Source organism: Leptonotus elevatus, chromosome 20 (genome assembly GCF_054856555.1).
Source record: "Leptonotus elevatus isolate MCC_2025b chromosome 20, RoL_Lele_1.0, whole genome shotgun sequence".
In the NCBI taxonomy this organism is placed as follows: domain Eukaryota; kingdom Metazoa; phylum Chordata; class Actinopteri; order Syngnathiformes; family Syngnathidae; genus Leptonotus; species Leptonotus elevatus.
The window spans coordinates 6860009-6882464 of NC_141258.1; the positions used below are offsets into that span (position 1 = coordinate 6860009).

The 22456-nt window shown below is 40.0% G+C and overlaps 2 protein-coding genes across 4 annotated transcripts in view; one reads left to right on the forward strand and one right to left on the reverse strand.

The window, feature by feature from the left end:
- The window catches only part of skap1 (src kinase associated phosphoprotein 1), a 35499-nt gene extending 20410 nt beyond the window's left edge, over positions 1 to 15089 (forward strand). For 2 of the 3 annotated variants that reach the window (XM_086065362.1, XM_086065360.1), the window contains 4 exons: positions 577 to 786; positions 3185 to 3238; positions 4276 to 4379; positions 14647 to 15089. In XM_086065362.1, the coding sequence (XP_085921488.1) occupies positions 577 to 786; positions 3185 to 3238; positions 4276 to 4379; positions 14647 to 14739 (461 nt within the window). In that variant the 3' untranslated portion in view covers positions 14740 to 15089. Of the gene's footprint in view, positions 1 to 576; positions 787 to 3184; positions 3239 to 4275; positions 4380 to 12233; positions 12776 to 14646 lie in introns of those variants that run through there. The other variant, XM_086065363.1, reaches the window with a different exon arrangement.
- Positions 15090 to 17212: 2123 nt separating this feature from the next.
- Positions 17213 to 22322, reverse strand: snx11 (sorting nexin 11). The gene is made up of 7 exons (XM_086063815.1): positions 22120 to 22322; positions 21109 to 21212; positions 20822 to 20908; positions 19703 to 19803; positions 19533 to 19628; positions 19223 to 19450; positions 17213 to 18338 (listed from the first exon to the last, which is right to left on the reverse strand). The coding sequence occupies exons 2-7, from the start codon at positions 21121 to 21123 to the stop codon at positions 17753 to 17755; spliced, it is 1113 nt and encodes a 370-aa protein (XP_085919941.1). The 5' UTR covers positions 21124 to 21212; positions 22120 to 22322; the 3' UTR covers positions 17213 to 17752.
- Positions 22323 to 22456: the final 134 nt, after the last annotated feature.

The following is a 22456-nucleotide window of genomic DNA, read 5'->3' on the forward strand; positions in this document are numbered from 1 at the left end:
TTAGAATATAGCTAAGTTTCATCATTATTCACAAACCTGTTGAAAGCACTGGCAAGAAGAGCTTGTTGCAACATGGCCCTGGCTGATCTCTTATACTCTGCTTCCACCTGCTGGCCGTTTTTTGTAAGAACTACCAATGCTTTAAGCCACCTCTTCATGTCAGAAGCTGTATCAAAGCCTTCTGTATGCTCTAACATAAAAATAAAAAAAACTGGAAAACGTATAAATAAGTTTTTGGGAGTGAAGGACAAAGTATTAAAAACATATTTATACGTTTTTGGGTTTAAATGGTTAATAACAGCCATGCATTTAGTAATCCTAGAACAATATTAAAACTATATTTGAGTACCTATAAAACAATATTAGAAGATGATTAGGAGAAAAGGGATGAGAACATCCCATTGGGAACATGTCCAAAATGAAACAATTCATATATCAGTTGATAGATTAAATTAATAAACATTTGAGACTTTCTGGAAGTGGTTGTTAGTTCTTTGCAATGACGAGCTAAACAGAACCAGGTGGAGCCTGATATCCAAACATAAGCTTTTTTTGCGAACATTCTTCCATCATCAGATCTTAGCTCCAACACCATTCCATTCGACGAGGAGGAGGAAGCGGACGAGGAGGAGGACGAGGAGACGACCTACGACGACATTGAAAGGTCGAGCGGCCCCGCCCCGCCCTGGCCCGCTGCCACTGTCGACCCGGTGTCTCAAATTAACACGGGAAGGCGGGAGGACACTGACGAGGAGGACGACAGCGACATTTATGAGGTTCTGCCAGGTATGGCGTCTCAACTCACAAGTGGTCTTTTGTAGTTTGTACATCCCAAAAAATTTTTAACCAATCAGAAGCCAGCTCAACTAATGATGAGGAAAGCTGCATAGCAAATGGATGGATGGATCCTTCCTTTGTGTTATAGCACATCCAATTAGCTGATGTTGCCAGGCAACAAATAGCCTCACATTTCAGCCCACAAAGTAGAATTTTGGATAAAATTGCCTAGCAACAGCAATTTGCTAGTAATGAAGACCCATCTGGAAGCTTAACATAGTTGTGCAGCCCTTCATGTCAAGTCTGGGATAGATTTTGGGGATTTGATTGAGAATGTTCCTGCAAGTCTCGGCTGAGGGCACACGCGCCCACGTGTCCGGGAGAAAAAGGACAAAAGGCGCGATCCGATCTTCTCAGGGCCGTCGTCCATCACTGCTTCTATTAAATAAGATACATCAAGATTCAGTTTCACTCACTGAGTACATTACCTTTGCCAAAATCTGTGCTGAGAGGCTGATCACTCTTGTGCGTGTCACGCCGCCGTTCAAAGCCATCTGGGAGGAGGTACAGGGCCCGACCACAGATGGCGGATCGGATGACGGCCTCTTTCGTTCACATTCTCACCCCGTTGCTTATCCATCACCGCGCGCCGCACTTTGCTCTCTGGCGGCCCGCACGCGCTCATTACTTTCGCTTCAATTCGTATTTATGACCGTTTTCATGCGGCCCGATCGCAAAGACTAATGAAAGCGGCCGCGCTTTGTAACTCAAGAGTTTACCTTGGCAACAACCGCACGCTGTCCTCAATTGTTGGCTTCGTCCTCGCTCATTTGCTGGGGAGATTTTTGGGGGAAGCAATCGCACAACCCGCAGAATCATGTCTGAACCATTTATATAGTATATGGTACAGCCATAGTTTTCGTGCCATGTTTTTCTACCTGTAGAACCAAATATTTTGTACCTGTAGTACTTTATGCAAGCCAGGTTTTTGTTCCTGTGGAACCCTATTAAACCATAGGTTCGGAACCTTAAGAACGATAATATTAGTGGCCTTTAAAATCATATTTACCGCCGTACAACCATATTACAGCAATATTTTTAGTACCAATAGAACCATATTGTATTTATATGGAGCAGATAATACTTTTTTTCAGACTGGTAGCAATTTGAGAATTCACTCTTCGGGTTCTCACCAATACCTCGAGCACTTTTGATGTATACAATTTAATTGAACACAATGACAAACAACAGACTTTTCTTTCGGACGCAGATGATTGGCCACAGAATAGCGCCAACTACTGCCGAGGATGCCTTACCCGATATCTGTTTCTTTGGGGGGGGCTGGGTATCGATTCAGATTTTCAAAATCGATTTGATTCCATTTTCAAGGGCTTTGAGTAAAATATCTCATATATTTTTAGAAACCATGTTTGAACCATATCCTTTAGCCCCATAGAACCACTCGACCCATATTTTTAGTGTTTTAATATTCATATTGGGACTATATCTTTAGTGTTGGAAGAACTTTTCTGCAGAACCTGCTGAGTCAGGACAAATAAACACACACACAAAAATCAAACAGCATATTTGGACAGAGGCACTTGTGTCAATCATTTGCATTGTGTGACAATATAGTTGTGTGCCTGTGTGTGTGCGTGCTTCTCTTCCCGGAAGCACGGGTGCAGCTTGCTGGCAGCGGTATAGTATTGCCCGGCGCTGGCGTGGCTGTCATCCTGCGAGTGTTGACGATGGATGTGCGGGACCCACGACGGTATCACCGTGTCCCAGTGCAGCCCGCCGGCTGCGCCACACCCCCCCCTCGGCCGCCTCGGCCAATGAGGCGCGGCGACTTCCCCTTCCTCGTTATCGATCGTCACGTGGGAGGGCAGTCTGCGGCGAGAATAACAATCACCCCGCGCCGCATTCACATGAATCTCACATTGACTCCAGATCCATTTTATTTCTTTTTTAACGGCTCTTTTATTGTCGTCGTCAATGGATGCGCATCAGCAAATGTTAGCATTGAGCTCCGCGTGACTTTTTAATGCCAAATGTAAAATGCCGGGCTTCAATTCAAACTGTCAATACTCTCGTTTGTTTGCTATTACACATTTTAAATGCCATCATTGAATGTATACCAATACATATTTCAAAACGGGTGTAAGCGTTTAAAATATTTCACGATTACTATTGACCTTGCCATAGAGTCCACTAAATTAGATACATAATACACACACACTGTATTTGACGTTAATCCAATCCACAATTGAAAAGAACAGGGTTGGCCAAAGTGCTGTACAATTTAAAACACACACAAAGTATAAAACAATCTAACATTACAGAAGATTAAAACAATAAAAAAGAAAGAAAGAACATAGTAACAAATAAAGTGTTTTTTATTTCTTAGATGAGGATTTCCCAGATCCACCAGCCGACTGCTTAGAATCAACCAACAAAGCAGGTAAAAATGTCACATACCGTATTTGATTAAATTATTGATTATTAGGGTGATTTGATCCGTATCACATTTCATAGGTCACGATTCGATGCCGATTAATCCCGATACTAATTTATAAATAGATTATTGTGAATTTATTTTTTTTACAAAAATTTCAAAAGTACTAATCAGTAATAGGGATGTAACGATATCCAAACGTCACGATACGATATTATCACAATATGAAATGCACGATGTGATAATTATCCCGATATTGTGGGGAGGTTGGTGATATAAAAAAAAAGGACACAATATTGTACAAAAAAAAGCTTAAAAAAAACACTATTGTGCTTTTGTACATAACAGCAATGCATATAAAACATTTTTTTACAAACTCTATAACACTTAATATTTGCTAATGCACGCACACATTAAGTTCCTCCACATATTGAGTTGGTTCACAAGCATATCACGTTCCCCTTCATCTGACCATTAGCGTGGATTTTAAACATAGAAGGGCCAAAACATGCCTTGTGAAAATGAAACTGCACTACAAAACTTGCCACCAGAGGGTGCTAGAACTGCACAAATGGAAATCAATTTTTTTTTTTAAACAGATGTGCTGCTTTTAATATCGTGACACGAAGACAACAATATTGTGGCAGTTTTAATATCGCAATATCCCGATATCGCCGTTATTGTTACATCCCTAATCAGTAGACTTGTACATGTACACTGTAAGGTTTGTATGAAAATGTATTTATTTATCTGAAACTTCAGGCTTATAATTGAGCCACTGTATTTAGCAAACAGGTCGCAGTCTGTTTCATGTTTAAACAGCACTGAAATAAAATATCAAGGCTTAATGTTCCATTAATAGAACATTCTTCCATGCTTCAAGTGTGAATCCGAACCTTAAGTAAGACGTTTTGTTGAATATTTCCATCAAAAATTGATTCGGCCGCATATTGAATCGATTCAAGAAATCGATTTTTTTAACACTCCTATTGATTATTAAAAAATAATAATACAATGTTTTCTTGATGTTGTGTCCTGGCCAGTGTTGGATTATGCCAACTACTACCAGGCCGTGTGGGACTGCCAGGGTGACGCACCAGACGAGCTGTCCTTTCACAGAGGAGACCTCATCTTTATCCTCAGCAAGGTCTGTTTGGACACACTCGTGTGTGTGTGTGTGTGTTTTATTTGAAGGCTTATATAGAAAGGAATAAGGGAGCGTGTGTGGACGTTTGAGAGGCAGTTGGCTCATTTGGACTGCACTCTTGCATTTTTGGCCTCGGATACAAATTTTGAACCGCAGCAAAACTAGTGGCCAACGGTTGGCCACTCCTGAAAACTAGTTACAGAATGTTCCACAATACGCGTCAGTTCCAAAAGCGTTCGGCCGTGTCGCTCGGTGTGTGGCGGCTATTAGCGGTGGCATTCCCTGTCAGAGAGCAATGAAATTCGCCGTTAGAAAGCAGGGAAATTCCTTATTATGGTCGTGACATTCCCTACAGAGCATGTGAGCGCCAGACAACTTAGCGGGGGCATCGTTCTCCTCACAGGCGCACGATGGTGAAGTGCCACGATGGCGCTGGGTAATGGCGCTGTTGTTCATTATGGCGGCGCCATCTCGGGGGTTAATTGAGTCTGCGAGCAGCTTTTTCCTTCCTTCCTTCCCGCTTGACAGAAACCAAAGGTGATTCCGTTTCTCGCGGTCTCCCTGCAGCACCCCCTTCTGGAAAGCAATGCCTTGCCTGCTTTCTCTTGCATTTTGTGCTTCGAACATGGAGACATAACCCAAATTGTGTCCGAAAGGCTTGGGTTCTTCGATTTACCCGAAAGGTTCGGTCAAATGAATAACCCACAAAACAGCACAAATGCTGTAATTGGGTTGCTTTTTGGGTTATTAATTTAATTTGACCCAACTCTGTAGGTTAACTAACTCAAAAAGCTGGTTCGGTTCATTTTAGGCCCAACTTTTTGGTTGATTCAATTTATCCTAGGAGTTGAATAACCCACAAATAACCCCCACATTTAGGCTTTTTTATGGGTTATTAATTTCATGTGAAGCAACACTTTGGGTTAAATGACTCAAAATGTTGGGTCAGTTTATTTTTGATCCAATTAATGGGTTATTTTATTAACCCAAAAGCTTGGGTCAACCCACAAATCAACCCAAAAAAATTGGGTTTCCTTGTGGCTTATTAATTTAATTTGACCCAATTTTTGGGGTAAATAACTCATAAAGTTGGGTACGTTCATTTTTGACCCAATTCAATCAGGTTATTTAATTAACCCAAACAGTTGGGTCAAATTAAATTGATAACCCACAAAGCAACCCCCTAAAAATGTGATTATTAATTTCATTTGAACCAACCTTTTGGGTTGAATAATTCAAAAGTTGTGTTGATCCTTTCTTGACCCAATTTGGGTAATTTTTTTTACCCAACTGTTTTTATAGTATAATACAACACAAACCCATTAATAATGGAAATGTGTTTCACTCTCACCGTCATAGAAAATAAATATTATAGCCATAAAATAGAATTAGAAATCGTCTTGTACGTGCAAAAAGCAGCTGTTGCGAGCGTCTCTCTTTTCCAGACTGCCTGGAAGCAGACGAGCGCGAGTACGCATTTAATCAACATTTAAAGACACTTAAGGGTGTTTGCTTTGTGGCTGACGTGCAAGGCAGGTGAAAATAAGTTGGCATCTCCTCCTGGCACCGCCAGATGGATGAAATGGTCACCTGTTTTGACATTTGCGGGCCAATCAGGCGCTACTGATAGGTTGAAAATGTCAAAATGGCCACCTTACATTTGTCTCTTCAACGTGCTTCATAATAACAATGCATTTTATTTTGGCCGCCTTTCGTGACACTCGAGCAATACAAAAAAAATGACATCAAATAAAATGCAGCAAAATAGTATGAAACAAGAACCAATATACTGGAGTGCAGTTAAGTAATTCTTTACAATGTGTTCTATGTGCCCCCACTAGTCTTTTAATAAAAATTGTGTTTGCGGAATATGAATTCAACAAAAAAAATCCTCCCGTTTTTATCCGTCTCGGGGCGGCCATTTTAGCATTATACCGCCCTCAAATGACATCACAGTGCCTCAGGGATCAGCTTGCGAACATCACATGACCAAACCCAGCAAACAGGTGACCCTTGACCGTTACCCGAACCCTTAGCCACTGTGATGTCACTTTCACTCGACAGCAGAGGGCGGTATAATGTCAAAATGGCTGCCCACTGAGATGGATGAAAACGTGGCTTTTTTCTGCTTAATTTATATTCCAGCAACGCAACATACATATCGCCAAGACAACTTTTGACTCGACTTCCCTTTTAAGGACGCAAAAGCATCTGTGAACGGCCGTCGTAACTCAGCCTCAAGTCAAAGTTCACTTTCATGCGCGTTTTAGAGGATGCAACCGTAAATTGCACGGAGACAATCTCCTGTCGTCTCCTAAGTGTCTGCTTTGATGACCCACGTCCGTATAACACCCCCTGAATAGCACCGCGCCGATTATAGCCTGCAATCGCCTATTTACTTTAACGAGCCCTCCGGGAGGACTTCCCCGCGTCTTGTGCGAGCCGTTCGACTTTTACGGCAGGATTCCGAAGAACCTTGACCTCTTGCAGTGAAATACGGGCGCTGGGCTGGGACTCCAGTCTGTCGCCTATAAAACTGGGAGCCACACACGTGAAATGAGTGTAATAAAAGCTCATAAATTGTGTGGCGGGTTTGGGGGGGGGCTTGTCCACGCTGTTATGTCAACACAGAGCATAATTACAAGGTAATAGGGACACGCGCTAAGTGCTAAATCAATGGCGCTAACAACGTGTTGCGTTGAAGACGGAGTGTTGGCGTTGCGGAATGGACACGCGGTGTCGTGTGGCTGTGAACGGAGCGCAACGTGCCCGTTGTACACAAGACCCTCGTTCATCATTATTGATCCCTCGCTTACTGTAAAGTGCGCACATTTTTACTGTATGCGCGCATATCAATGACAAAGTAAATAAATTAGGAAGCTCACAACTCATGGGAATCCCATTAGTTGGGGAGAATCCATCTCTCGGTCGCCATGTTGGCTGGTTGTGATGCATGCGACACGGGTCGCTGCCAGATCCTTCACCGAGTTCTTTAGCGCTGGCATCTCATTTTAGATCATGTGCGTTTTTCAGAACGTGTCACGACTGTGTGCTGATGTAAAAAATAAATAATGACATAACACAACACGACGCTGGGGAGTTTAAATTGCAGTCACAGTGTAGATATACTGTCTGAATAATAATGTAATCAGCTGATATTAGCCGTTTTAAAATCGGCAAAAATCGGCCAATTTTTTTGTTCTTCTTTTTTTTTTGTCATCAGGCCAAAGAATGGAAAAAAAAGTCAGATTTTTTTTTAAAGGATATTTCTAGAGCTGTCAAAATTAATCGATTTATTTGACAAGTAATTGATTATCAAATTAATCGACCACTATTTTAATAAGCAATTTTTTTATTAAATTTTTTCCAAATCCTCTGATTTCAGCATGTCAACAGTAATTGTTCACTTTCTGTAGTCCTTCCTGAAAGTCTGTGTTTAATCACAAAAAAAAGACATTTGCAAACATTTGTTTTTATTTTGGAAAACAATTACCAAACCGGTAACATAGTACAACATCAATCACCCTTTTTTTTAAACACTATACAAATACGAAGTACGAAATAACCACCAATCACTGATTAATAAACAGTAATCAGGGGAGAAAAATGCTTTTGTAATACACTTAAATGAAATATTTAAATGAATTCGATTAGTCGATGAATTGATTGAATAATCGATAGCTTAATCGATAAAAATATTCGATAGTGACAGTACTAGATATTTCTCTCGAAAATGTTAAATAACGAAAAAAAAGGTTTATTCATACTACATATATTTTCTTAAATAATCATCCAATGGATCAGTTATCAAAATTTTATTATGCCAAATACAAAAATGTATGTAAAAAAAAAAATCTACATTATCTTGTCCTATACGATCATTTGTGGCCATGCAATACTAAATTGTTGGCACATATTATTATATCGTGACCACAATTGAGTGTTTTTGTCTCAGGAAGTTGCTGTAACGTGTGCACAAATACTCATTTGTGGCCACAAAGTGGATATAATATGTGCACAAAATAAGAATCAATAATATTAATATCATTCATTGCATTAGTTATACCAATTTTGGACCAAATGTAGTATTTTGGGGCCACAAAAAAACGTATCTCATGGTTCGGGAAGACACTGTTGATGAGGCCATTTTAGCAAGTTATAACAGCGGCAAGGCAGCGAGTGCAGGGAAAAAAATGTAACAGTAGAGAAATTCTAAAATTAAGACTGTCTGGAATGTAACTTGAATATTTTGTGGCGACGCATACGTTCTATGTATATTGTGGCCCCGGTTTCATTTCCCCCCCTCACGTCAAGACTGCCGCTCCGCAGCCCGCTGCTCCAGCACCGATTGATTATTGATTTACACACGGTTCCGCTATTGCTCGAATTTGTCACCCTGGCTTAAGGGCTGTTGTTTCACATGTGCCCCTCGCTACAACATCAGCTCGTCCCTGCATTCTGCCCCTCTAATTTATGTGCCCGGCGACGTGGACTCCACAGGTCAGCTGTCACATTCCAGTATTCCCACGGGCGCTCATGGGGAACGGCGGGATGGACTGGGAGGAGATTTATGGCGCAAACCCGCCTCTCCTGCCTCTCCCCGGTTTTGCCGACTTGTCAACCCCCACCCCCTCTTCCTCAGAGCGTCGGCCAATCAGAGCCCGCGTGGGGGCGGCCGACCAATGGCGGGCCAGCCCCAAAGCGTCCAGCTGCTTGTCAAAAGAGACTCAAGAGCGTGGAACGGCAGCGACATCTCGTGGCGCCTTCCAACAAAACGTTTGACTCGAGAGCCTATTTTGCAACCCTAACATTTTCTTCATGCGTTTATCCAAATGGATGCCGATTGGAATTTGTGTATCGCATTATTTTGGAAAGCTTGGAGGAATGATCCAATGTTGAAAGTGGACATTTGCAGCATTTACGAGATTAAACTGCGTTCAATAAATGTCTTTGTTAATAGATCAATGTAAATGTAATAAAACGAAAACATTACAATGATCCCCGGGGGATAATTAGAGTGCCCTGATTGACAAATTGTGCAAAAATCATCTGTGCCAACAAATTTTCAAAAAAAATATTGTCTTGAATATTTTAAACTGTAACGAAGTCGTTTACTTCCTTTACTTCCTACTTTCGCATTAGCCAAAAAATGTTGACGCCATTTTAGGGCATTAAAGAAAAAGCACAAAAATACACAGACTCTATAAATTGTTTAGCTTTTCAGCAAATAACTGAATCGGCTCCACAGAAAGAAAGATTGACAACATTTATAACACACGTAACGCAAGATTTGTAAAATGCGACTACATTTCAAAAGTGAACAAGATCTCTCAACAATTCATTATTAGATTACTTTTAGATGAATTTCAGTCACTCAATCAATTGCAACTCTCATATTTTTGCTTGCGTATCTTGCAAGATTTCAAACTCACGCTCCAACCCGTTCATGTCGTCTCCCGGGTTCCGTAAAAAGTCAAAGGCGGGAGACAAAAGGGATGCTGAGGTCTCCCTTTCTTCTTTTGTGTGAACTCTGTCACGCACCCCCCCCCCCCCCCCCCGCTCTGTCACACAGCCATTTAAGGACCCCCGCTGCTATTGTGGCCATAGACACCAAGCAAGACATCCTATTTACCACCCCGAGTAGCAGGGGGTGAGTCTGGGGTCCGGGGGTCACGCAGGAGGCAACGGTCACCGTCCGGTCAACTACAGTAGGTCATTATTCAGCCCGGCCGATAGCCCGATCCATTCCGCGTAATTATTATGAATGCGGGGGGGGGGGGGCGTAAACAGCCGTCATCATTACAGAGGCTCAGTGGCGTACACAAATGCTCTTTAAATGGCCATTAGCTTAAGCAGCCCCGCGCCGTCCCTAAGCACGCTTTCCCTTTCTTTTCATCTCATCTCGTCGTGCTGAGATTTTCGCCGAGATTCTCCTTCACTCTTCCCAACGATTCTCCTCACTAATTAAAAGCCCTCTTGGAACAAAGATGGACACCAAGTGGCCCTTCGGATTTGTGCGGAGGTGCACAAGTGGCATCCGTGTTTTGGGAAATGCTTCGACAACCTCATCTTTGGATTCGCAGGGAAAATATACACTTCATTCTTAGATACTTTTTTAAATATTTAAATAGATACTCAAATGTAGTAATACATACATTTTAAATTGATTTGAATTAAAACATATATATCTAATCATATATTGTACTGTAAAAACAGTAGGGTCAAATAACCCAATTGGGCCAACTTTCAACAAAATTGTCTTCCCAAAAACTGTATTCTTTTGCGGGTTATTTATTTTTTTGTTCGACTGTTTTAGAGTGTAAAATGGAAGCAAAATTCGATATGCATTGTAAAGTCTGTTTTTTTGGTTCAATGCCTTTTAGAGGCGGGGTCCGGTGGAGTCGGGTGGGGTGTGACGTCGGTGGGCCTTTGTATGCGAGTCTTGGTGTGAGCTGTGGCTGACAGCAGCTAGTGTGCTCGTGGTGTTTATGTGATTGACTGATAAGCAGTTAATAAATGACATTTTTTTTAAGTTTGAAAAATTTACATGAATTTTTCTTAAAAACAAAAACAAAACTTCTCTTTTAAAAAAAAAAGCAGACTTATTCTTTTCCTAAATAAATTACGACATATTCATCCAAAAATTAACAGATTTTTACAAATTATTATTATTATTATTATTTCTTCTGGACTGTGACTTGTTCGTAGACTATGTAGTGTCTGTTCAACTTTTGCGTGTATATATATATATATATATATATATATATATATATATATATATATATATATATATATATATATATATATATATATATATATATATATATATATGTATTCTAAAAACATTACTTATTATTGGAACAGACTTTTTGGGAATATATATGACTTACAAAATTATCTCCCAAAAATGACTTTCTCCCCCCAAAAAAAAATACTTTTTCAAATTAGTTGCTCCCAAAAACTTATAAATCCGTTCTATTTTATGTTTATTTGTGTTTTAAGTGTCCCAAAGACGTATTTATACGTTTTTATGCTCTAGCATAAAGAAGGCTTTGATGCAGCCTCTCAACTGCAAAGAACGGTTGAAGAAATGGTAGTTATTTAAAAAATGGCCAGCAGGTGGCAGCAGAGCAAAAGAGATCAACCAGGGCCATGTTGGAAAAAAAGCTCATTACTCACATTTCTAAATAGATTTGTGAATAATGAGGAAACTTAGCTATATTCTAATGCTAATTGCTGCAAAACGAAAACTGATAGAAATATACCTTTTTTTCTCATTCTCCCTAAAAATGTCAACTTTTCCATCAAATGATTTAAAAACGATGTCATCTCCTGTCCGGAGCAAGTTGCTGGCAAGTAACTTGACATCTGCATTGTACCTGCCTGCAGGTCACAGATGACAGCTTTCTCAAGGCCTCCTCCATGTTTCTTTGTTAGCGTGATGGAGGAAGTGCAGGCGAGAAGGAAGAGAATGAGGAAGAGGAGGTAGGCGGAAGAGGCGGGGCGGGGCGGGGGCGGCGTTAGGCGACGGGTTCAGCGGCGGGGCAATGGGAGACTTCCTGCGCTCCATCACTCCCAAGGCCTGCCTCGAGTCAGCTGGTGGCCAACGAGCACCTCTCATGTACCATTATTAGCGCCAAACTAGCTCGGGATGAATAGATGGATGGATAGATACATAAATGGATGGCAGATGGCAAGATAGATACATAGATAGATGATTGACAGATATCTTGCATTAAAAAATTCATTATCACCTATATAAATAGAATATATATCGCGCTCATGCACCTTAAAACCAAAACCTGCCCGTCTATAATGGGACTGACGTATTAATAGACAAATATTTATAAGCAGCGAGGAGGAAGGTGCGGCGGCGGCGGCGGCGGCGGCGGCGATGATGATGCCACGGTCTCACCTTCCTCTTGGCGCTGAGCGATGTGCCTATCAGGACGCCGCCATTATCCAGCCCCCCTGAGTGGTAAATAAAGGACGGCGGCGGCGGGCACACTGCTGCTGTTGCCATGGCAACTCCCTCGATGGCGGAGGAAGGAGAAGAAGTCAACGGGAGGTCAACGAGTCGAGGCTCCGCCGCACCACGGCGCTGTTGGGACCGCTGAGTGGCCGGGCATCAAACAGGAGGAGGAAGTAGTTTGGGAATGAAGCTTTGAAGACGGCACCGTGATGTCATTTTTAGTCGACAGCTGTGGGCGGTATAATGTCAAAATGGCCGCCCCTTAAGATGGATACAAACGAGTGGAGTGACTTGACTTCCCCTTTTAAAAACACACTTTAAAATGTATTACTTTTCTCTCAATAAATACGACTTTTTTTCTATTTAAAAAAAAAATTAAGACCTTTTCTGTCGAAAATCTGTATTGCTGGATTTTTTTTTTAGGCCTTTTTTTTAATGAGGGGAAAAAAATAAAATTTCTCTAAAAATATGCCTTTTTTCTCTATAAAGAAAATAAAGACTTTTTCTAAACAAATGCAATTCCCCCTTGGAAAATTACATATTTCCCCTCAAAATGTATGCCAAGTCAAGTCAACTTTATTCATATAGCACCTTATCATGTAAAGAAACAACTCAATGTGCTATACACACACAAGTTGGGTTTACATGTTTAGTGGGGACATCTCATTGACATAATTTATTGCCTAGCCCCTTTCCTTACCCTAACCTCAACCATAACCCAATTCAAACCTAAACTCTAAAACCCAGTTTTGATCCTCAAAAAGAGGTTTGGACTCATGGGACCACCAAAATGTCCCCACAAGGACACGTGGTCCTCACAATGATAGACACACATGCACACAAAAACCTTATTGAATTCTTCATAAAAATGCGACTTTGTAAAAAAAAAAACTAAAAATAAATGCTTGTTGTTGTTCTTTTCCCCTCAAAGTAAAAAATGTGACTTTAAAAAACGGGCAAAAAAATCAATGACTTTTCCTAATAAATTCAACGTTTTCCAGTTTAAAAATCCAAGTAGATTTCCTCTAAATTAAAGTTATTAATCAAAAAATTCTTGTTTCCCTATTTTTTTTTTTAACGGTTTCTAAAAAATTATTTAAAAAAGAGAACAAAAATTATTGAAAAAATATTTTTGCAAGACTAAATAAAATACAACGGCGTATTAGGGCCACATATATATATATATATTTTAAAAAAAAAATTCAGAGGGAAGGAAATCTTCCAAAAATAAACTTGCAAATTTGCCACTTTATAACGTGTATTTCTCATACGTTTCTGAGTTTTTTTCTCACAAATCTGTTACTTTATAAAGTCGCAAATTTAGGATTTTTTGAGTATTGCCCTCACCCTCTAAAAAAAAAAATGTTTATACGTGCCCCTAATACGCTGCTTTTTTTTCCTACCAAAAAGAAAAACTGTTTCTAATTATTATTATTTTTTTTAAACGAGAAAAAGTATTTTTGGTCACGTTTGCTCAATCACCGCCTCTGCATTTGGTCTGAATATTTAGCTAGTTGCTCCATCACCGCCCCCCTGCTCAACCCTCCCCCCCCCCTTTAAAAAAAGACATCAAACAGAAGGAGGAGCACGTAGTTTTTGTCATTTGGATAATTCACTCGGGGATGTGGCCATTACAGCAGGTGTACTCTGGATGAACCCGTTGCGAGCGGCAGGAAGATGGACTCTGCACGCCTGACGGACTCCCACCGCCATTGGCTCCGCCACCCCGCCTCGCCGCGCGCCGCTCGTATTAAAATGGCGCCGCCGATAATCCGAAAGACCTTTCCGGGCCAGAATTTTGGGAGTCTTTTGCACAGATGGGCAGATAAATACAATGTTCAATATGATACAATATGATATCTAAAATGGAGTATTATTATGCTATAGTAATATTTATGCGATAAATACAAAATAAGAAATACTGTATGAAATAATTGACCCTGACCATGATATAACAATAAAAGGCCTTAATTTTTTAATTGTCATGTTTTATCATTTTAGATGCTGCATTGAGCCCATCAACCAGGGGCGGGCAAAGTACAGAAGGGAGGGGCCAAATATGTCCCAGTCTTTTACATGACAAAATTAACCTTTACATATATGTTTTAAATGTATTTAATTAAATAATTGGTTAACTGAAATTGTCTAATTATATATACATGTTAAAATCAACCATTTTTGTTTACGAACACATTAAAAATCTAATGTTTACCTACCCCTGCTGTATTTCATTTTGTTTTGTTCTGAAAGATCCAAAATGAGAAAGATTGACAGGTGTTCTGTTTATGTTTACAGGGGTATAACATAGACGGCTGGTGGGTCGGCGAGCTGAACGGCATTGTGGGTATCGTCCCCAAGGACTTCCTGCATCCGGCCTACATCCTCTGAGTTGCAGCAGGTACCACCGGATCATCCATCATTTTTCAAAACAGTGATTTTAATTCTGGAAACAGACACGAACGGAATCCATTTCACTTTCTTTTTCAGTTGCTCTTGTTATTAAAATCGGCATTTTTTTTAGAAATGTCAATCAGAATGCAGATGTTCAATTAGTAGTGGTAGAAATTAGTTGCGAGTTTCTATGCAAGCCACTAGGTGGCAGAGTTTTACGTAAAGTGACGCATGCAAAATCAATGGGGACTCATTAAAACAAAAAGTGTTTTTCAAATAAACCCCAAAAGATGAAGATAGTTGCCGATCACATTAAAGGCTGACTTTTATTGTATGATTCACACATATGTTATTCTAACTTTATTTTATTTATTTATTATTTTTACATCTTTTTAGACAGTTAAAAATTCACCCATTCAATATTCAAAAATTTTAGCTCATTCAATTAAACTTGGAATCAATGGTCAACACTCCCGCAATCCCCACATAGCAAAAATTCTGTATATTTAAATTCAATGTCATTCAATGCATGCATTTTCACCACGACCATTCGGGATCATTCTAAATGATTCAATATCAAGTAATATGATACCAAAACATTCAGTACCATTTGACATAATTCCATATATTTCAACAACATTCCATCTCATTCAATATGATTCCATGTGTCTTTTTTTTTTTTTTCATTCAACATTTCAGCCTTCACGCGTAATTTCTTGAGAAATTGCTTGATCTCGTTTCAAAAGGGCCTCTGCGATTAATGTATCTTTGGCGCCCTCTTGTGGTCACTTACGTCAACAGGCCAAATGACGCTACACGGGAATAAAAAAACAAATATCAAAAATATTTTCATTGGTACTTATTAGGGCAATGAATTGAATTGTGTGGTCTTTATAAAATTAATACTTTTATCAATAAATCAAATGTGTGTTTGTGTGAAGGAAATTAAATAGAAGATCACAGAAAACGATTAATTTCGTGCAGCTTTAAGACAAAACAAATAGATCAGGATGTATATTATCAGGATATAGAAATGTTGTCCATATCACACAGGTCTCCTGCACATGGTCAAGTAAAGCCACTGCATATTTTTTCCTAAAGATGTATTTTGATATTGTGCATTTGTATTAGTAATGCATAGAATATTCGGCCACCGAAATTTTTAGGCTGAAAATTAGGAAAAATTTGCATTTTTTGCAAATAAAATTGAAGCCGAAAAAATAGTGCCGATGTTGTGGTAACGCAAGCAAAAAAAAATAAATAATAATAACTGCTGCAAGCAAGCATATGTATGAATTAAACGCTGGGGTGACCTTTCCGCCTCAATGTTAATTCATGAGCAGTAGCCGGAAGCTAGCGTCTTGAGGCTAACCCGGTCGAAGCGATCTCAAATCAGCAGCGAGGAATAATGGCAACGGCACAAAGCGTTAGCGGAAAGCAGTATCGTCATCTCCTCCGAGAAGAGGACGCGGAAGACAACACGAGGCAAGTGTGTGCGTGTAGCAGCTACGCGCTAGCTTACAGTGGTCGAACTTCTTATGAGAAATAAATGTATTTCACATGACCTGAGATGAGAGCTGCGTTATCAGCGGCGACCCAAATCAATTGAGGTTGACGAGTGACGGAACACTCGAAAAAGTTCACAAAAAAGTAAAGCTTCATCTCCAGATTATTACGTCCAACAATGTACAGAAAAGCACCGTGTCTGTGCGCTGACGGCAATTTTATTTATCGTAGAATAACAAAGGCGATGACATGACAATGCAACAATCATTACTATAGTAATAGGTGTTGAAAATGTGGAGGGGACTATAGCTAATGGTGAATCTGAGTGATATTCAACATTATTTTTTATTTTGATAAATAAAATACAAATCTTTTTTTTTTTCGGCATTTCGGTTTTGGCCAAGCGTTTCTCATTTTCGGCCCAAAAATTTAATTTGGGTGCTTCCCTAATTTGTACCTGTCCTTGTCTCCCCACCTCCACGGCAGAGAGAGGGTTAACTTGGACTTTCTGTGTGGGGAAAAAGTGCAATATCTTGAATTCATCTTTGTTTCTCCTAATAAAGCACAAATAAATTACGTTGTCTTTTTCCTTCAGTCATAAAGTGACTCAATTATGTTAGCAATTTCAAGACAAAATAAATAAAATAAAAACACGCATCCAAATCTACAGAACTGTGCATTCGAATGGTCCAAACATTTAACATCTTACTATGTAATGTATTTGTATTTGATGTAAAAAAAATAAAATTATATATATATTTTTTTCTGCTGACTGTATTGTGACTTCAAGGTGAGTAATGCTTTTTTTTTTTTTTTAAAGTACTTCTAAGTATAATCCCAAAATAAGAATAATAAATACTAAAACTGATGTATTTGTGTAAATCAACAAACAGCGGTGCGCTCACAGAAACAATTTAGCAAATATCAGTTGTCAACTTGTCATAAACAAATAAAAGAAAAAGACTCTTTAAAATAGTTTTTTAATGCAGAACAAGAACATTAACTCAGTCCCTTTTTCAACGTGACAAAAAAAAATCACAAATTGCATTTATGTAGCTAGAATTTCTGCGCCGCAGTTCCCGTTTTAAAAACATGCATGTTAGGTTACTGGTAAGTAAAGACTGGATATTGTCCATTAGTGTAAACGTAAATACTTGTGCAGTCCATTCAGAAAACAGAAGCTAAACGCTGCTGGGGAACTGGCGCCCTCTGCAGTCCGAAAAGAGAAATCACACCATTCAGAACTGAGGAAAAGAGCTTTGCTGCTATCTTGTGGCAACTATTAACAATTGCAATTGTTTTAGGTTGCAGATGTGCGCTATTCGGGGCAGGGCTCAGTCATCTGAATAAAGTTGTACATTTCCCCCAAAAAAAGTTTGATAAAAAAAAACACATTTAAAAAAAATAAATAAATGGTTAAGTTTATGACATTTCAGAATTGAAGAGCCTTGCATCAAAAATTAAAATAAATGTGTAGGCTCTAAAAAGGAACATCTAAAAAAACCTAAACATCATCTTCAGTCTGGCAGATGTGGTGTCCGCGTGCTAACTCAGGAGCGGAGCTGCTCCCCAACACGCTGAAGTCGTTATCGGCAAAATTGACATCCAAAGAGTTACTGAGCTCCCGGTCGGCGCAACCGTTGATTTGGAGGTCCGCGGCGGTCTCGCCGGACGCCTGCGGCCAGCGCTCGTCATCCTCCTCGCGAGACATCTTGGCCAATCCGTTTGGTGACAACATGTCGTCCTCGTCACTGACTTGTACGATGCTCTCATTGGACGACGAGAGCGAGGAAGCCGCACGGTCCTCCGCCGCTTCAGAACCGGTAACCAGGACCGCCACCTGCGCGTCCTCCTGAGGAGCCGTATCGTGGACCTCCACGGGGGTCTCCATGCGACTGCTCCCGGGCGCGTCGTCGTCGTCGTCAGTCAGCGTCCGCTCGTCCTGGCCGTCTCCCAGATAGAAGCCGGCCGCCGTGGTTTTGTCCCGGGCGCTCAAGTCGCGAGTTTCAAGTATGTCATCGTCGTCGGGCGAGAAGAGCGCCAGGCTAGCGCCGTCTTTGTTGTGAGGACGAGGCTGATGAGGAGCCGGGCTGCGGAGATCCAGATGTACAACAACAGGAATACAGTCAATTGGCAGGGGTTCGATAGAAACGGCCACACAGCATTACCAAAATGTTGAGGGTTGAATTGAATAAACTTTAAATATGGTCATCACAGGCTTAACATTTTCATTTACTTATTTGATGTGGATGTTGTGTTACAGCCTTTTTCCAAAATGGATGACTGTACTTTTTTTTTTTTCCTCAAAATTCAAGTTAAGGAAAACATGGCCAAAAAGTTTTGAGATTTTAGTTTTAGGTATTTGAAAACAAATGGAATGGAATACACTTACAAAAAACAACAACATTTAAGTGTATTTTAAGTTGAATATAAAAAAGTTTTACATTTTTCAAAGGCCATGTGTAGTAAAGGTTGTATATTCACAAAATTAAGTTTCAGGGGAAATTTTTCCTATAAAAAAGGAAAAAGTTGTATATTTCCATTTGAATGATTTTTTTAAAATTACATTTTTGAAAAATGGTACTTCTAAAAAAATAAATAAAAATAAATCTTATTTTCAAGAAAATAATTTTCTAAAAAGGTTGTCTCCTAATTAAAAAAAAACCTTATGTTCAAAAAAGTTGCACAAAAAATTCCAGTTGAGAGAGTGAGTGTGAAAGAGAGAGAGAGAGGGAGGGGGAGAGAAAGAAAGGGAAGGGGAGCGTTAGCAGAGGGGAAGAGAGAGAGAGAGGGATGGGGAGAGAAGCGGAAAAAAGAGAGAGAGAGGTAAATAGAGACAGAAAGAAAGGTCAGTTTCTTAAAAAAAAAACCCACCAATTTCCCCCCAAAATATGAAGGGAGAGAAAAAAAAACCTCAACAAGTTGCCGAATTTGTTTTGACGCAACACGTGGTTGCTACGGCGACACACTTCACCTCTCCATGGACTCGTACGACACGGTGAGACTGGGCTCCTTGGCGACGGCGTCGTCCTCCTGAGCCTGCGCCCAGCCCCGATTGGACGAGGCGTAGGTGAGGATGGCGTCCGTCACGGTGTAGGGGGTGTGGCCTTGCACGCAGTCCAGAATGTGGCCCACGGGAAGCTGCGTCTGCATGAACAGGTGAAGCTGGCTGTCCGACAGACACACCGTCATGTTCACCACCCTGGAACCAACACACAAACTTGAAGGAGGGAAAGGAGGGGCGGGAATGGCGGGAACGGCGGGAATGGCGGGCGGTCACCCACTTGTCCAGGAAGACTTGAAGTCCTTGCCGCCTTCGCTCCAGGAAATCCTCGTTACTGAAGGAGAAGAAGGACTTCCCGGGAAGATCTGGAACCGGCCTACAGGACCACAAAGCAGTCCATCAAAGTCGTTTCCTCGCCACCGAGATGAGTTTGAGTTCGACCCCACTCACACCAAGCCGGCGTTTTTCTGCAGCCTCTTCTTCAGCCACGCAAACTCGCTGTAGCGCCGCCGCACACACGACGTCTTGGCGGTGAACGCCTTGCTGTTGGTCTGCAAGCGCACAAAAACTAAAATCGCACCCGAGCTTCCTTTTCCGTTTGCGCTCAGTCAGGATTCAAGTGGACGACGGTGACGTGAGATCACGAGAGGAAGCCTCGCTCGCTGCTGACTAAAGACAGACGGTTGCCACGACAACGCCAGGAAATGATCTGCTTACGTCGCCTGTCTGAGAGGCGGAATATGGCAAGGGACGGCAATTAGAACGGAACAAAAAAAGTGACAAAAGTGAAATGTATTTTTGTATATTTTCTTCGAATTAAATAATTCACACAAAAAAACAAAACAAATTGTAACACTTATTTTATGATCTACAATTTTGTTCCCAATTAAAAATTAAATAAAACCCATTATTTTAAATGTTATTACTTATAAAAATAAACAACCAATTAATTATTATTGTTAAATGTATATTTATAATTTTACAAATAATTAAAATAGTATCAATTTAATGGATAAAAAAAAAAGTCCATTCAAATTTAATAGAAAGCAAATACATTTGAATGAATCAATTTTCGTGGCTAAATTAGCACAACTAATATAGGAGGAAGCGTTGTCATAGTGCGGTCACGATGATATTTTCAGAATTGATTAATCTTATCGATTATTTAATCAATTTACTAATCCCATTCATTTTTTTATTTTGTATTAAAGTGTGTAACAAAATAATTTTTTCCCTGATTACTGATTGGTGTTTATTTCTTACTTTATATTCGTTTGTAATAAATAAAAAAATAAAAAAGGGGGGGGTGATGTACTATGATATCGGTTTGGTCATTGTTGTTTGCAAATGTCTTATTTTAATTAAACACAGAAGATAATCAGTCTTCTTTCATGAATGACGACAGAAATTAGTGAACAATTACTGTTGATATGCTGGAAACAAGAGGATTTGGACCATTTTAAATAAAAAAAAATGGCTCCAAACAATGACTCGATTATTAAAATAGTTGTCGATTACTTGCCGATTCATCGATTAAGTTTGACAGCTCTTGTGTGGAGCAACACTCACGTGGAGGAAGATCTTGTAATCCACGTGGGAATTCCACAAGCCTTCGTTCTGCACTCGGGGATCTTGAACCCGCACCGCAACAAACTCCTGCATGGAGATGGGAAAAAAAAGTTTGGTCCCTGTAGCAAATTATTTATTTTATTTTATTACTTCCCATGGCATAAAATGCACGATGGAGTTTAACGCAAGCACTTGATGACATTCTAGATTACAAAAGGACATGTGGTGCGGGTGCGGGTGGGTCATATGAGGTCTAATAATAAATGTATGACGACGTGGTGACTTACATCTTGGTGGTTCATGGTCTTCGCTGCAATGGTGCTGGCGTGCGGGGCGAGAGGAGACACGAGGAGGAGACACGAGGAGCGGTTTCAATTGTCCATGACTCAGCCTGTCAAGCAGGAAAAAGTCACCCTTTTTACACTTTTAGCACGCAAAATCCTTGACCCTGACTTATGAATTGAATGTGTTCCATGACTGCATTTGTAACTCAAAACACTCATTTACAAACATACATTGCATTAGAATGTAAAGCAGTAAGAGTTTGGCGCCATCTACATGTGTTGTGTTTGTGTTAAAATGTTTTAAGTACTGAGAGACTTAACGGTACTTTCTTTAGCACGTCTGGCGTTTTTAATTATGTGGTAGCAGTAAGCTAGTAGTAAACTAAAGCAAAATTCTGGTTAGAGTAAACATATGTCAATGAACAACTCGTTTTACTGTTTAGTACTTGAGTCTCAAGACAATTTTTTTTATTAAAAAAAATCGGCCGTGTGAAAAACTTGTAAATTTGGTCACTACTAAGTTGAGATATTGCTGTATTATTTTGCACTTTTTTTTTTAAACGTATTATCTGCAGAATTCAGGATATCCAGGCTACCATTTTACTACTTTTCAAAGATTCCACACAAAATAAAATATTAAAGACTTTAATATTGTCTTATCTACTTAAAGTAGAGACAATAACGATAAAATATCCCCATCATTCCCACAACAAATTCAAAAATTTTAGCTCATTCCGAACATTTTGCAAATTACTTTCCATACTCCCAAAATTTTTTATGTTTTACAGCATTTATTTCTTAACCAATTCAAACTGGAACGATTAACACGATAAATAATGACGCCATCGTTCACGCTTGTTCACGACTAGTTGATTTAACTATTACAAAAGTCATTCTAACTAAAACACTTTTTGAATCGGTCAAGTGTATATTTAAAGAGTAGAAAACCCGTCAGTGTTTATAGTTGTGTCGCTAAAGCAAACACGAGCTAAACGCTAATCCTGGTTGACTTACTTTTTACGACGTGTTTGTAAATTAGCAAACGGGCGTATTTTTGTTTAAAGTTGTCCCGCTATTCAATGTTGTTGTTCCTCTGAAACACAAGCCGAAAGCGGCCCGGCGTTTCAGTCTGGCGGCTTGTAGGTCCAAACAGCTCCGGTCTCCATTTCGCAAGTCACACGAGACGAGAGCTACCGTATATGCTAACCAAGCTAGCCTTCACGCCTTCATGACGTCAGCGAGGGGTGGGCATAAGGGAGGCTTTCCTTCTGTTACGCACGCGCATTGGGGCGTCGCCTTCAAGTCTTTGTTACTTTCCGTTTAAGTCATTTAAAACAACTCGGCTTTAAAA